The 15,102-nt window shown below is 42.6% G+C and overlaps 4 protein-coding genes across 4 annotated transcripts; 2 read left to right on the forward strand and 2 right to left on the reverse strand.

Annotated features, from left to right (window-relative positions):
* Nucleotides 1–810: 810 nt before the first annotated feature.
* LOC145653078 (dnaJ homolog subfamily C member 16-like) lies at nucleotides 811–2,593 on the forward strand. The gene has a single exon (XM_081705497.1). It carries the CDS (start codon nucleotides 863–865, stop codon nucleotides 1,238–1,240), a length of 378 nt encoding a protein of 125 aa, XP_081561623.1. The 5' UTR covers nucleotides 811–862; the 3' UTR covers nucleotides 1,241–2,593.
* A 74-nt stretch (nucleotides 2,594–2,667) lies between these two features.
* LOC118240384 (cytidine deaminase-like) lies at nucleotides 2,668–6,495 on the reverse strand. Its single transcript, XM_081705494.1, has 4 exons — nucleotides 6,275–6,495; nucleotides 3,418–3,529; nucleotides 3,212–3,269; nucleotides 2,668–3,125 (listed from the first exon to the last, which is right to left on the reverse strand). Exons 1-4 carry the CDS (start codon nucleotides 6,456–6,458, stop codon nucleotides 2,970–2,972), a joined length of 510 nt encoding a protein of 169 aa, XP_081561620.1. The 5' UTR covers nucleotides 6,459–6,495; the 3' UTR covers nucleotides 2,668–2,969.
* Nucleotides 6,496–8,620: 2,125 nt separating this feature from the next.
* LOC145653081 (dnaJ homolog subfamily C member 16-like) lies at nucleotides 8,621–10,402 on the forward strand. The gene has a single exon (XM_081705501.1). It carries the CDS (start codon nucleotides 8,673–8,675, stop codon nucleotides 9,048–9,050), a length of 378 nt encoding a protein of 125 aa, XP_081561627.1. The 5' UTR covers nucleotides 8,621–8,672; the 3' UTR covers nucleotides 9,051–10,402.
* A 74-nt stretch (nucleotides 10,403–10,476) lies between these two features.
* LOC145653073 (cytidine deaminase-like) lies at nucleotides 10,477–14,419 on the reverse strand. The gene is made up of 4 exons (XM_081705491.1): nucleotides 14,122–14,419; nucleotides 11,227–11,338; nucleotides 11,021–11,078; nucleotides 10,477–10,934 (listed from the first exon to the last, which is right to left on the reverse strand). Exons 1-4 carry the CDS (start codon nucleotides 14,333–14,335, stop codon nucleotides 10,779–10,781), a joined length of 540 nt encoding a protein of 179 aa, XP_081561617.1. The 5' UTR covers nucleotides 14,336–14,419; the 3' UTR covers nucleotides 10,477–10,778.
* Nucleotides 14,420–15,102: the final 683 nt, after the last annotated feature.

Raw genomic sequence — 15,102 nt, forward strand, 5'->3', positions numbered from 1 at the left:
TGCATTTGTCATCTCTAGTCTCATCTGCTTAGTGCACATGAGGTGGATTCAGAGTTCCTTCGTTCAGAGATACATTTGAGGAGTCCCCAGTCCTTCTCCATGCCCAGCTAGTGAAAACCAGAAACACAGTGGATCCTATGGCAGAGTCTTTCCATACCTGAGTGCTGACCTGCAAGACATGATCAAAACTAGAGATTATGTGGCAGCACCTAGTGTTCAGCTGGATCACTGCTCCAGTGCTCCCCAGCATTGTGGCAGGAAGCACAGAAACAAAGATAGTTCAGCAGTGGTCAACACCATCTCACATTACACAACTCATACATTTAACAGTAAAATGATACTGACAAAACGTGTCACAATTTCTTGCGAAACAAAAGGAAAAGACATAGTGTCCACAACTCAGGAAGCTACTGCTCCTTTAGGGGTGATGAGCCACACAATCAGCTCTGTCTCAACACAGTCCAGCACCAACACTCCATGGATAGACAGAGGATTTGCATAGGGGTTTTTTTTTTTTTAAATTGCAATGTTTGATAAGGACCACTTGGCTTTTTGTATCATTTTAATAAATACATTTATTATTTATTATTCTTTTAAACAATAGAAAGGTTTGTGCGATGTGCTCCTGAAACAGAATGTAGTTGAAATTTAATCACTTACTATGATAATTTTGCAGATGATAAATTTGGTTGAAATGAAAATTAGTTCCACCACAGTAGCATATTTGTGCCTATATCAAGAGATCTTCTCCCACTAATTTAAAAGGGCTATGTTCATAAAATCTTTCCTCTATAATTGAACACCCCACAGGTCTCAGACTATTCACTATTCCTTCTTAAACGTGGACAAGCACCGGAAGTGGATGGACCTGCTTCTGGCCATGGCCCTTGGCACCAGGCACTCGGACATGGAGTTGAACGAGGGCACGTCCTCCCACGAACCGGACTATACGGGCTACGTGCTGGCCCTCAACGGCCACAAGAAGTACCTCTGCCTCTTCCGACCTGTGCACGTGGACGACAAGGAGGACTCCAGCAGGTCATCTGACGAGGACGCCAGAGCTCCCCGGGCAGGGGTGAAGACGAGGTCCAAGGGCAGCTCCCGGCGGCAGACTTCCTCCACGCCGCATGTGTGCAGCAAGCTCGAGCGACTGAGCCTCTGGATGGAGAGGCTGATGGAGGGCAGTCTGCCTCGGCACTACGTCCCATCCTGGCCTGACCTGGAAGCCCTGCAGAAGTGACCAGGCTGACGGGATGCCGGGAGTCTGGGCCGGTACGTACGTGCCTCTGTCCAGTGCTCACAGTTGCAGCAGGTGTGGGGATCGCAGGGGGAGTTTATGATAATGGGTAGCAGGCTTTATTCATGACTGTGAGATGACCGTCAGTACACTCTGTCTAAGATGTGAGGTTTCGTTAGGGGATTGTTACTGTTTTATTGGATTATGCACTGAATCACTAGCGAGCTTGTTTTTGGAGCGCTGCGTGTGTGTTTTGCTGTCAAAGCAAGTGCTGCACTACCAATGAATTTAATTTCCACAGACCTCATTTGAACTGCTGCTTTATGCTGTAGGAACTAGTGTCTTAAATGGTTTTGCCCTGGTAGGGAAGAGGAGAAAGCCATCCCAATACTCTGAGGGTACTTTTGTTGTTTAATCCCGGGCCTGTAAGTAATTTAGAATCTGCTCGTTCCTGTTCATACTAGACTCTTTGAACTGTGTAACAGCAGATTCAGAAACGGTACCAAATGGATTAATGGCCTGAATAGTAGTCCAAATGTCATGTGTGCAGGAGATTATTTTAACTACAAGCATTTTTTTATAATGAACAAAAATCACCTCAACTATAAGATGAATTCAAGGTGCAACGTGTAGGGTATCTAAGGGACGTGCGTGTCCATTTTCCTGAGGATCATGCTGTCGAGATGTGAACTAAGCACCTGAGCTAGATTGATCGTCTTTTACCATCTGGTCGGTGAATCCATGGCCAGACACGCGCGCCAAAATTGACCAGTACCGCTAAAGCGCCTGTGAGAGTTTCCAGCTGGTTGGGCAAAAGCTATTTTGGAAACTGTGCTGGCAAATCACTGCCAGTCACTTATAGGTGTTCAAAACCGAGCACTGTTTAACTGCTTTTTGAATAAATTAGTCTACTAAATTAACGTCGTTTAGTTCTTCCTTATGAGTAAGATATGTACGTGCGTGCATGAAATGAAATGTCACGGTTGCCTTGAAGCTTTGTTTGGGAGACTTGACTCGTTTCTAGACATCACCTTTCCTTTAACCCTTAAATTCAGTTTATTTTAGGCACCTTTAATGCCTTTTCCCCCTGCATGTTGCACTTTGACAGCTTTTTAAATGTTCTATGCTTGGGACATTTTCATTAAAAAAAAAAAGACTTCAGTGCAATGGTTTACAAAATGTTATTTGACCGTATTGCATCTAAATGACTAATTCTCATATGAAACAGCATATGAAAATCAGGGTTTAGGATGTTGAATACCCACATCCCCTTTATTTAAAAGATGTTTTATTTATAAGATGTTTGTCCTGTTTTCCCCCAAAAATGTTTAACTTAAATAAAGTTTACACAAAGGCTCCAGTTGTTCATAGTCTTATTAAAGAGTTTTAAACCATACATCATTCCTAAAGAAATAGAAGCAAACTTGATACTTGGTTGGTATCCAGTTTATTCAAAACACAACTGATTTCTCTCTTAAATGGTAGTAGAAATGTAAATATTAATTTGTATATTTACTTCTTGTGAAATACACTAAGCCAAACAGGATTTATAATGCACATTTCCACATCCTGTCTTCAGCATCACGGAAGCAGTAGTGGTACAGAGGTATGCAAGTCCAGCCACTAGTAAAGAATTTTTCATTGAAGACACAGGCAACAATGTTTTTATTTGACTTTGATAATCTCTTCCAAAGCCTGTGCTGTTCTTTTCTAGTTGTTTGTTCATCCACATTCATTTTGTAGCTGGTTCGACATCCTTAGGAATGGAATGCACCCTCTTCATCTTCAGGTCCTCTGGGCCAAATGACTCCGGCAGCAGCTCTTCCACAGTCATCTCCATGTAGGAGCCGTCCGGCTTGGACAGGTACACGTCCCAGCTGGCCCCAAACTGGAGACATGAGTCATGATGTTACAAAGCACACGCAGCCCCATAACATGATGGAGGTTTGATGTTCTAGCTGTGACACCACTCACCTCTCTCATGAATTGCCTGCAGCCACCACAGGGCGAGATGAACTGTTCGCGCAAATCGCTGGAAAGTCAAAAGTAGGTTACTGCTATATAGTTAGTCATGCATCAGGTTAGAGTTGATAACAATCATGTCTTATTTATGGGTAAGGTATCTTTGTAAAGCTCAGTTTAGGGGATACATTCTATGTAATATCTAAAATGTAACGTACCTGGCTATTGCTATGGCTTTGAAATCTCTAAAGCCTTCGGATACAGCTTTTGAGATGGCGGTTCTCTCTGCACAGATTCCCAGGTTGTAACAGGCATTTTCAACATTGCAACCTGCTCAAAGAAAATGGAACAAAAGAGAATTGCCATTGCTAGTAAACCCACTTAGTTTAGTTTAAGCTTTATAGGAGTTAGATACATATAGGGTGTCATATATACACTGAATGGCCACTTTAGTACAGACACCTGCCCTTCCATGATTGGAGCTTCCTTGTATGGAAATTGGACATGTGACACTGGAGTGCAGCATAAAGTCAGGTGTGCAAGTTTTCCGTGTAACATTTCAGTGTGAATCCACATTAGAATTGGAAAATTGAGCAACTTCATATGAGGTATGGTCAGTCAGGCTAAACTAGTCTGGACCAGAATTTCAAAAACTGCCAGCCTGGTGGGGTTCTTGTGCAACAGTTGTTATGCCCCTGCTTGCCAAATCTGCGGCGCTCCCTTCCTGATGATTCCAGCCCTGACGTGCTCCAGTTCAGTACTTGGATACTACTGCTGTGTTGTTACTGGCTCATCACCTAAGAAATCAAGATGGCCTATATATGGACCAAGTTGGGAGACAGAAGATGGCTTCTTATGGCTCAGCTTTGTTAGCTCTGCCTCTGCTTAGTACTTGTTCTTGTTTAGCTTCTTTGGAATTGTCTTTGTTACCCTGCCTCAGCCTGTTACTGGGTGATAATTAGGTTGTATTGGTTTTTATCCCCGTTATCCTGAGAGTTTGCTGGCCTTGCGTTTGTGTCTGCCATGTGTGAAGATCTTGGTGACTGTAAATACTAGTTGTATTTACTAGCATTTACTAGCATACATAGTATTTACTAGTTGTATTTACTAGCCTGTTTGTTTGGGATTGGGGTTTGTGTCTGTTTTTCTGGTTAGGGAATCAGTTTTTTTTTGTTTGTTTTTTGAGGGTAGGTGGGTCTGGGAATTATGCTGTAGTGTGGGCTTTGTTGTTTGTTTTGGCATTGTACCCACTCCTGATGATTCACCAGTGTGAGTTCTTCTGACAGTACAATACATCACATTGACATATACCTTTTGCTTTGGGTTCTTTTATTCCATAGTCCATCTGGCTCAGTTATTCGAATTAGTATTGTGTTGCTGTTAGGGCCACGCTGCCTAGACTGGGGACATGACATGGTGTCGGATGTGTTGAGAGTAAACCAAGAATGGTGCGATTGAGAGTGTCCAGTGAATGAGGATCCTACGGACATAAACAACCCGTCAATGAAAGTGGTCAGACGAGGACGTCAAGAATCGTTCTGATGAACAGGAGGTGCGCAGTCAAGTAAATTGTAGCTGAACACAACACTGGTGTGTGCATGTCCAACTTAAAACTCATCACAAAAATTGGATCACTCAGCAGTGGAAAAGCATTGCCTGGTCAGATGAATCCAGATTTATGTTGTACTGTGCTGATGGCAAGGTTAGAAGCATGAAGCAAGCAAGCATGAATTGCCATTTACCCGACACCTTCATCCAAATGGACTTACAATTATAACTGAGTATACCTTGAGCAGTTGAGGGTTAAGGTCCTTGCTCAGAGGCACAACAGTGGCAACTTGGCAGGGGTGGGGCTTGAACCAGCGACCTTCCAATTACAAGTCAAGTACTTTAACCACTGATGAGTCCTTCCTGTTAGGTGTCAACAGTTTGATGCTGGTGGAGGTGGAATAACCATGTGTGGCATATTTTCACGGCACACCCTGGAACCGTAGGCCTTACCTAAGCATTGCGGCCAACCGAGTTAATTCCTTCAGGGCAGCTGTTCACCCTACAGCAGAACAGTGTCCCATGCCACAAGGGTTGTGTACTCATGGATTGGTTTCAGGAACATAAAGGTGAATTTTCCTTGCTTGGCTGGCTTTCCCAGTCCCCAGATCTTAATCCTGTAGAGCGTCTCTGAGATGAGGCAGAAGCTGCGGTTCAGAGCTGTCTGTACCTCCACCCAATTTATGGCAAATGCGATAAGCTACCCTAAAGGCCAAAGGAGGTCCAACATGCTCCTCAAAGGGTGGTGTCTCTAAAAGTGGCCATAATAAAGTATGCATATGCATGTGTCTTCTGTCCTTACTTTGCATAATTACTTTTACTATTATGTGCCAAACATAATGAGTCTCTCAGTGCAGGCACTGATATATACTGTACTTTGACTTCCTACCATTAATCATTTGAAGTGGCAAACAGCAAATATCAACTTAAATTAGCAGAAAATAATTAGCTGTTTGTTTTTTTTTAATGACTACTTACTGAAACGCAAACACAGAACGGCATTACAGACTACTGCCTCTTTCCCCTAATCATTAACATAAGTGTCATGTGTTGTCAAAACACTTGTGACAGTGTTGACTATGGACCCAAGATATGCATTTTTTGCTTTTTATTATTGACATTGTCCTGTTCATCTCATACCATATACACTATTATTTGTGTCATCAAGATAGGTTGGTGTGTAAAGTGGTAAAAGAACAGAGTGGACTGTTGTCTCCCTGCTTGATTCTCTAAGACTGCTCAAGCAAGCTTAGGAGTACAGGGTTTTTCACATTTTAAGCATGTCATTTTCCAGAAACATAGCCATCCTCGCTTCATGTTATGTATGCAACTTATGTTCTCAAGTATTATTTAATTTCTCTCGGACTCAGTCTGTCTGTTGATAATGTGTACACAGGAATTACAACAAACACAGCAAGCACAAATTTGGTGCTAGGAGGTTAGGAGTCTTAGCAGAATCTAATGAAATCGGATGTTATGGCAGTATTAAATTGGACTCTCGTAATGCGAGTGTGTATAGTTTCTCACCTGTGAACACTGGCCCATCGTGTGTTAGGAGGGCAGCCCCCACTCTAAACTTGCTGTAGGGACAGTAGGCGAATTTCTTAGCTTCCAGAGCCTGTCGAATCAGCGTGCTTATCTCGGAGCAGTTACTCTTCAGACTCGTCGTTGTAGCATCCAGCAGTTCCTGTTTTACTTTAGAGTCTGCCATTTTACTTTGTTGTGCATGTGTGTGTGTGGCATCTTACCGCAACTTGGCTCATTGCCCTTCACTCTGCAGCCAATTAGACGTTCCTTGAGTTAACATGTAGCCAATCCCAGTGTAGAATCTTCCATCCCTCCCCAACACACCCCATCACCAACTTCCCGTATCTGCTTTCATGCTCCGTGCTTGCGTAACTGTTCCAGCCCGGTCAGCTAGCTCTCGTTTTGCTAGAAGCTACCATTAATCATTTGAAGTGGCAAACAGCAAATATCAACTTAAATTAGCAGAAAATAATTAGCTGTTTGTTTTTTTTTAATGACTACTTACTGAAACGCAAACACAGAACGGCATTACAGACTACTGCCTCTTTCCCCTAATCATTAACATAAGTATCATGTGTTGTCAAAACACTTGTGACAGTCATGTTTCTATCAAATATTTGTTTTTAAATCAGTGTTTTCAAGAACAGCTAGAGGTGAGCTCTGCAAAACTAATAATAACTTTCGTTTTTGAAGCCTGAGAAGAACCTATTGAGTAACAAGGGAGTAGACCAGTAACACGATTATTGCTCTTTAGTCCAATACCTTGAAATTTCACTTAACATTTCTTTTTTTTACATCCAATTTACGTAAATGCAAATTCTACAGTCAGAAGCCTTTGACGTCACAGCATACTCATTTACTAGATCTCCATGTAACGGTGAGGAGCGAGAGTCGGAATAACGGTCCAGAGTCCTATTACCAACACGGAGAGTACGGGAATACATGATTAACAAACAAAAAGATACAAAGCCACACGGGAAGCAGGCTAAAACAAAAAACGCTAGGAAAACTCGGTGCTAAGAAACATAATGGCACGGAATCAATGAACAGCCAAAACTAAGGCAACAAAAGCAGGGTTAAAATACAATCAACTAAACGAGGGACAGGTGTTGAAAATCAAACGAGGGCCGGAGAAAACGAAACTATGGAACGGAACTAAAAAAACTCAAGACAGGGAAAACATGGAACACGGAAATTGGGAGGGACTGATCATGACCCTCTACAGGGTAAAATAACATTTAATACGCAAGCATCTGAAGCTTGTTGCTTCTTTCCAGAACAGGCGTCTTTCCAGAAACTGACAGTTCTCTTTGAAACTTTTGTTTCCGTAACACACTACAGTATAGGCACTCAACGGATGTTCCTCAGAAACCACAATCCATGACGCTCGCCACTGGCTTCATCTACCTCACCCCTACACCTGCACCTACCCCCACACAGTCGCATTCACTGAACCAACTATCAGACACAGTCGTACACACTGAACCACCTACCCCGACCCCTACACCTACATTAAGCTGGGATGACTTGCCTGATGCATTTGTCATCTCTAGTCTCATCTGCTTAGTGCACATGAGGTGGATTCAGAGTTCCTTCGTTCAGAGATACATTTGAGGAGTCCCCAGTCCTTCTCCATGCCCAGCTAGTGAAAACCAGAAACACAGTGGATCCTATGGCAGAGTCTTTCCATACCTGACTGCTGACCTGCAAGACATGATCAAAACTAGAGATTATGTGGCAGCACCTAGTGTTCAGCTGGATCACTGCTCCAGTGCTCCCCAGCATTGTGGCAGGAAGCACAGAAACAAAGATAGTTCAGCAGTGGTCAACACCATCTCACATTACACAACTCATACATTTAACAGTAAAATGATACTGACAAAACGTGTCACAATTTCTTGCGAAACAAAAGGAAAAGACATAGTGTCCACAACTCAGGAAGCTACTGCTCCTTTAGGGGTGATGAGCCACACAATCAGCTCTGTCTCAACACAGTCCAGCACCAACACTCCATGGATAGACAGAGGATTTGCATAGGGTTTTTTTTTTTTTTTAAATTGCAATGTTTGATAAGGACCACTTGGCTTTTTGTATCATTTTAATAAATACATTTATTATTTATTATTCTTTTAAACAATAGAAAGGTTTGTGCGATGTGCTCCTGAAACAGAATGTAGTTGAAATTTAATCACTTACTATGATAATTTTGCAGATGATAAATTTGGTTGAAATGAAAATTAGTTCCACCACAGTAGCATATTTGTGCCTATATCAAGAGATCTTCTCCCACTAATTTAAAAGGGCTATGTTCATAAAATCTTTCCTCTATAATTGAACACCCCACAGGTCTCAGACTATTCACTATTCCTTCTTAAACGTGGACAAGCACCGGAAGTGGATGGACCTGCTTCTGGCCATGGCCCTTGGCACCAGGCACTCGGACATGGAGTTGAACGAGGGCACGTCCTCCCACGAACCGGACTATACGGGCTACGTGCTGGCCCTCAACGGCCACAAGAAGTACCTCTGCCTCTTCCGACCTGTGCACGTGGACGACAAGGAGGACTCCAGCAGGTCATCTGACGAGGACGCCAGAGCTCCCCGGGCAGGGGTGAAGACGAGGTCCAAGGGCAGCTCCCGGCGGCAGACTTCCTCCACGCCGCATGTGTGCAGCAAGCTCGAGCGACTGAGCCTCTGGATGGAGAGGCTGATGGAGGGCAGTCTGCCTCGGCACTACGTCCCATCCTGGCCTGACCTGGAAGCCCTGCAGAAGTGACCAGGCTGACGGGATGCCGGGAGTCTGGGCCGGTACGTACGTGCCTCTGTCCAGTGCTCACAGTTGCAGCAGGTGTGGGGATCGCAGGGGGAGTTTATGATAATGGGTAGCAGGCTTTATTCATGACTGTGAGATGACCGTCAGTACACTCTGTCTAAGATGTGAGGTTTCGTTAGGGGATTGTTACTGTTTTATTGGATTATGCACTGAATCACTAGCGAGCTTGTTTTTGGAGCGCTGCGTGTGTGTTTTGCTGTCAAAGCAAGTGCTGCACTACCAATGAATTTAATTTCCAAAGACCTCATTTGAACTGCTGCTTTATGCTGTAGGAACTAGTGTCTTAAATGGTTTTGCCCTGGTAGGGAAGAGGAGAAAGCCATCCCAATACTCTGAGGGTACTTTTGTTGTTTAATCCCGGGCCTGTAAGTAATTTAGAATCTGCTCGTTCCTGTTCATACTAGACTCTTTGAACTGTGTAACAGCAGATTCAGAAACGGTACCAAATGGATTAATGGCCTGAATAGTAGTCCAAATGTCATGTGTGCAGGAGATTATTTTAACTACAAGCATTTTTTTATAATGAACAAAAATCACCTCAACTATAAGATGAATTCAAGGTGCAACGTGTAGGGTATCTAAGGGACGTGCGTGTCCATTTTCCTGAGGATCATGCTGTCGAGATGTGAACTAAGCACCTGAGCTAGATTGATCGTCTTTTACCATCTGGTCGGTGAATCCATGGCCAGACACGCGCGCCAAAATTGACCAGTACCGCTAAAGCGCCTGTGAGAGTTTCCAGCTGGTTGGGCAAAAGCTATTTTGGAAACTGTGCTGGCAAATCACTGCCAGTCACTTATAGGTGTTCAAAACCGAGCACTGTTTAACTGCTTTTTGAATAAATTAGTCTACTAAATTAACGTCTTTTAGTTCTTCCTTATGAGTAAGATATGTACGTGCGTGCATGAAATGAAATGTCACGGTTGCCTTGAAGCTTTGTTTGGGAGACTTGACTCGTTTCTAGACGTCACCTTTCCTTTAACCCTTAAATTCAGTTTATTTTAGGCACCTTTAATGCCTTTCCCCCCTGCATGTTGCACTTTGACAGCTTTTTAAATGTTCTATGCTTGGGACATTTTCATTAAAAAAAAAAGACTTCAGTGCAATGGTTTACAAAATGTTATTTGACCGTATTGCATCTAAATGACTAATTCTCATATGAAACAGCATATGAAAATCAGGGTTTAGGATGTTGAATACCCACATCCCCTTTATTTAAAAGATGTTTTATTTATAAGATGTTTGTCCTGTTTTCCCCCAAAAATGTTTAACTTAAATAAAGTTTACACAAAGGCTCCAGTTGTTCATAGTCTTATTAAAGAGTTTTAAACCATACATCATTCCTAAAGAAATAGAAGCAAACTTGATACTTGGTTGGTATCCAGTTTATTCAAAACACAACTGATTTCTCTCTTAAATGGTAGTAGAAATGTAAATATTAATTTGTATATTTACTTCTTGTGAAATACACTAAGCCAAACAGGATTTATAATGCACATTTCCACATCCTGTCTTCAGCATCACGGTAGCAGTAGTGGTACAGAGGTATGCAAGTCCAGCCACTAGTAAAGCATTTTTCATTGAAGACACAGGCAACAATGTTTTTATTTGACTTTGATAATCTGTTCCAAAGCCTGTGCTGTTCTTTTCTAGTTGTTTGTTCATCCACATTCATTTTGTAGCTGGTTCGACATCCTTAGGAATGGAATGCTCCCTCTTCATCTTCAGGTCCTCTGGGCCAAATGACTCCGGCAGCAGCTCTTCCACAGTCTTCTCCATGTAGGAGCCATCCGGCTTGGACAGGTACACGTCCCAGCTGGCCCCAAACTGGAGACATGAGTCATGATGTTAGAAAGCACACGCAGCCCCATAACATGATGGAGGTTTGATTTTCTAGCTGTGACACCACTCACCTCTCTCATGAATTGCCTGCAGCCACCACAGGGCGAGATGAACTGTTCGCGCAAATCGCTGGAAAGTCAAAAGTAGGTTACTGCTATATAGTTAGTCATGCATCAGGTTAGAGTTGATAACAATCATGTCTTATTTATGGGTAAGGTATCTTTGTAAAGCTCAGTTTAGGGGATACATTCTATGTAATATCTAAAAGGTAACGTACCTGGCTATTGCTATGGCTTTGAAATCTCTAAAGCCTTCGGATACAGCTTTTGAGATGGCGGTTCTCTCTGCACAGATTCCCAGGTTGTAACAGGCATTTTCAACATTGCAACCTGCTCAAAGAAAATGGAACAAAAGAGAATTGCCATTGCTAGTAAACCCACTTAGTTTAGTTTAAGCTTTATAGGAGTTAGATACATATAGGGTGTCATATATATATACACTGAATGGCCACTTTAGTACAGACACCTGCCCTTCCATGATTGGAGCTTCCTTGTATGGAAATTGGACATGTGACACTGGAGTGCAGCATAAAGTCAGGTGTGCAAGTTTTCCGTGTAACATTTCAGTGTGAATCCACATTAGAATTGGAAAATTGAGCAACTTCATATGAGGTATGGTCAGTCAGGCTAAACTAGTCTGGACCAGAATTTCAAAAACTGCCAGCCTGGTGGGGTTCTTGTGCAACAGTTGTTATGCCCCTGCTTGCCAAATCTGCGGCGCTCCCTTCCTGATGACTCCAGCCCTGACGTGCTCCAGTTCAGTACTTGGATACTACTGCTGTCTTGTTACTGGCTCATCACCTAAGAAATCAAGATGGCCTATATATGGACCAAGTTGGGAGACAGAAGATGGCTTCTTATGGCTCAGCTTTGTTAGCTCTGCCTCTGCTTAGTACTTGTTCTTGTTTAGCTTCTTTGGAATTGTCTTTGTTACCCTGCCTCAGCCTGTTACTGGGTGATAATTAGGTTGTATTGGTTTTTATCCCCGTTATCCTGAGAGTTTGCTGGCCTTGCGTTTGTGTCTGCCCAGTTTCCCTGTGTATTCTTGCTGTTTCTTTGTGTCTGCCATGTGTGAAGATCTTGGTGACTGTAAATACTAGTTGCATTTACTAGCATACATAGTATTTACTAGTTGTATTTACTAGCCTGTTTGTTTGGGATTGGGGTTTGTGTCTGTTTTTCTGGTTAGGGAATCAGTTTTTTTTTGTTTTTGTTTTGTTTGAGGGTAGGTGGGTCTGGGAATTATGCTGTAGTGTGGGCTTTGTTGTTTGTTTTGGCATTGTACCCACTCCTGATGATTCACCAGTGTGAGTTCTTCTGACAGTACAATACATCACATTGACATATACCTTTTGCTTTGGGTTCTTTTATTCCATAGTCCAACTGGCTCAGTTATTCGAATTAGTATTGTGTTGCTGTTAGGGCCACGCTGCCTAGACTGGGGACATGACATGGTGTCGGATGTGTTGAGAGTAAACCAAGAATGGTGCGATTGAGAGTGTCCAGTGAATGAGGATCCTACGGACATAAACAACCCGTCAATGAAAGTGGTCAGACGAGGACGTCAAGAATCGTTCTGATGAACAGGAGGTGCGCAGTCAAGTAAATTGTAGCTGAACACAACACTGGTGTGTGCATGTCCAACTTAAAACTCATCACAAAAATTGGATCACTCAGCAGTGGAAAAGCATTGCCTGGTCAGATGAGTCCAGATTTATGTTGTACTGTGCTGATGGCAAGGTTAGAAGCATGAAGCAAGCAAGCATGAATTGCCATTTACCCGACACCTTCATCCAAATCGACTTACAATTATAACTGAGTATACCTTGAGCAGTTGAGGGTTAAGGTCCTTGCTCAGAGGCACAACAGTGGCAACTTGGCAGGGGTGGGGCTTGAACCAGCAACCTTCCAATTACAAGTCAAGTACTTTAACCACTGATGAGTCCTTCCTGTTAGGTGTCAACAGTTTGATGCTGGTGGAGGTGGAATAACCATGTGTGGCATATTTTCACGGCACACCCTGGAACCGTAGGCCTTACCTAAGCATTGCGGCCAACCGAGTTAATTCCTTCAGGGCAGCTGTTCACCCTACAGCAGAACAGTGTCCCATGCCACAAGGGTTGTGTACTCATGGATTGGTTTCAGGAACATAAAGGTGAATTTTCCTTGCTTGGCTGGCTTTCCCAGTCCCCAGATCTTAATCCTGTAGAGCGTCTCTGAGATGAGGCAGAAGCTGCGGTTCAGAGCTGTCTGTACCTCCACCCAATTTATGGCAAATGCGATAAGCTACCCTAAAGGCCAAAGGAGGTCCAACATGCTCCTCAATGGGTGGTGTCTCTAAAAGTGGCCATAATAAAGTATGCATATGCATGTGTCTTCTGTCCTTACTTTGCATAATTACTTTTACTATTATGTGCCAAACATAATGAGTCTCTCAGTGCAGGCACTGATATATACTGTACTTTGACTTCCTACCATTAATCATTTGAAGTGGCAAACAGCAAATATCAACTTAAATTAGCAGAAAATAATTAGCTGTTTGGTTTTTTTTAATGACTACTTACTGAAACGCAAACACAGAACGGCATTACAGACTACTGCCTCTTTCCCCTAATCATTAACATAAGTGTCATGTGTTGTCAAAACACTTGTGACAGTGTTGACTATGGACCCAAGATATGCATTTTTTGCTTTTTATTATTGACATTGTCCTGTTCATCTCATACCATATACACTATTATTTGTGTCATCAATATAGGTTGGTGTGTAAAGTGGTAAAAGAACAGAGTGGACTGTTGTCTCCCTGCTTGATTCTCTAAGACTGCTCAAGCAAGCTTAGGAGTACAGGGTTTTTCACATTTTAAGCATGTCATTTTCCAGAAACATAGCCATCCTCGCTTCATGTTATGTATGCAACTTATGTTCTCAAGTATTATTTAATTTCTCTCGGACTCAGTCTGTCTGTTGATAATGTGTACACAGGAATTACAACAAACACAGCAAGCACAAATTTGGTGCTAGGAGGTTAGGAGTCTTAGCAGAATCTAATGAAATCGGATGTTATGGCAGTATTAAATTGGACTCTCGTAATGCGAGTGTGTATAGTTTCTCACCTGTGAACACTGTCCCATCGTGTGTTAGGAGGGCAGCCCCCACTCTAAACTTGCTGTAGGGACAGTAGGCGAATTTCTTAGCTTCCAGAGCCTGTCGAATCAGCGTGCTTATCTCGGAGCAGTTACTCTTCAGACTCGTCGTTGTAGCATCCAGCAGTTCCTGTTTTACTTTAGAGTCTGCCATTTTACTTTGTTGTGCATGTGTGCGTGGCATCTTACCGCAACTTGGCTCATTGCCCTTCACTCTGCAGCCAATTAGACGTTCCTTGAGTTAACATGTAGCCAATCCCAGTGTAGAATCTTCCATCCCTCCCCAACACACCCCATCACCAACTTCCCGTATCTGCTTTCATGCTCCGTGCTTGCGTAACTGTTCCAGCCCGGTCAGCTAGCTCTCGTTTTGCTAGAAGCTACCATTAATCATTTGAAGTGGCAAACAGCAAATATCAACTTAAATTAGCAGAAAATAATTAGCTGTTTGGTTTTTTTTAATGACTACTTACTGAAACACAAACACAGAACGGCATTACAGACTACTGCCTCTTTCCCCTAATCATTAACATAAGTATCATGTGTTGTCAAAACACTTGTGACAGTCATGTTTCTATCAAATATTTGTTTTTAAATCAGTGTTTTCAAGAACAGCTAGAGGTGAGCTCTGCAAAACTAATAATAACTTTCGTTTTTGAAGCCTGAGAAGAACCTATTGAGTAACAAGGGAGTAGACCAGTAACACGATTATTGCTCTTTAGTCCAATACCTTGAAATTTCACTTAACATTTCTTTTTTTTACATCCAATTTACGTAAATGCAAATTCTACAGTCAGAAGCCTTTGACGTCACAGCATACTCATTTACTAGATCTCCATGTAACGGTGAGGAGCGAGAGTCGGAATAACGGTCCAGAGTCCTATTACCAACACGGAGAGTACGGGAATACATGATTAACAAACAAAAAGATACAAAGCCACACGGGAAGCA

Source organism: Electrophorus electricus, chromosome 22, assembly GCF_041902795.1.
Source record: "Electrophorus electricus isolate QZ-2024a chromosome 22, ASM4190279v1, whole genome shotgun sequence".
In the NCBI taxonomy this organism is placed as follows: Eukaryota; Metazoa; Chordata; class Actinopteri; order Gymnotiformes; family Gymnotidae; genus Electrophorus; species Electrophorus electricus.

What these genes read in the sequence shown, in the direction of transcription:
- LOC118240384 (XM_081705494.1), bottom strand. Translation starts at nt 6,458, where the DNA reads ATGGCAGACTCTAAAGTAAAACAGGAACTGCTGGATGCTACAACGACG. An exon ending in AAAGCCATAGCAATAGCCAG is followed by an intron (nt 3,270 to 3,417) that starts GTACGTTACATT and finishes TTGACTTTCCAG; the next exon opens with CGATTTGCGCGAACAGTTCA. An exon ending in GCAGGCAATTCATGAGAGAG is followed by an intron (nt 3,126 to 3,211) that starts GTGAGTGGTGTC and finishes TCATGTCTCCAG; the next exon opens with TTTGGGGCCAGCTGGGACGT.
- LOC145653073 (XM_081705491.1), bottom strand. Translation starts at nt 14,335, where the DNA reads ATGCCACGCACACATGCACAACAAAGTAAAATGGCAGACTCTAAAGTA. An exon ending in CGATGGGACAGTGTTCACAG is followed by an intron (nt 11,339 to 14,121) that starts GTGAGAAACTAT and finishes TTCTTTGAGCAG; the next exon opens with GTTGCAATGTTGAAAATGCC. An exon ending in AAAGCCATAGCAATAGCCAG is followed by an intron (nt 11,079 to 11,226) that starts GTACGTTACCTT and finishes TTGACTTTCCAG; the next exon opens with CGATTTGCGCGAACAGTTCA.
- LOC145653081 (XM_081705501.1), top strand. Translation starts at nt 8,673, where the DNA reads ATGGACCTGCTTCTGGCCATGGCCCTTGGCACCAGGCACTCGGACATG.
- LOC145653078 (XM_081705497.1), top strand. Translation starts at nt 863, where the DNA reads ATGGACCTGCTTCTGGCCATGGCCCTTGGCACCAGGCACTCGGACATG.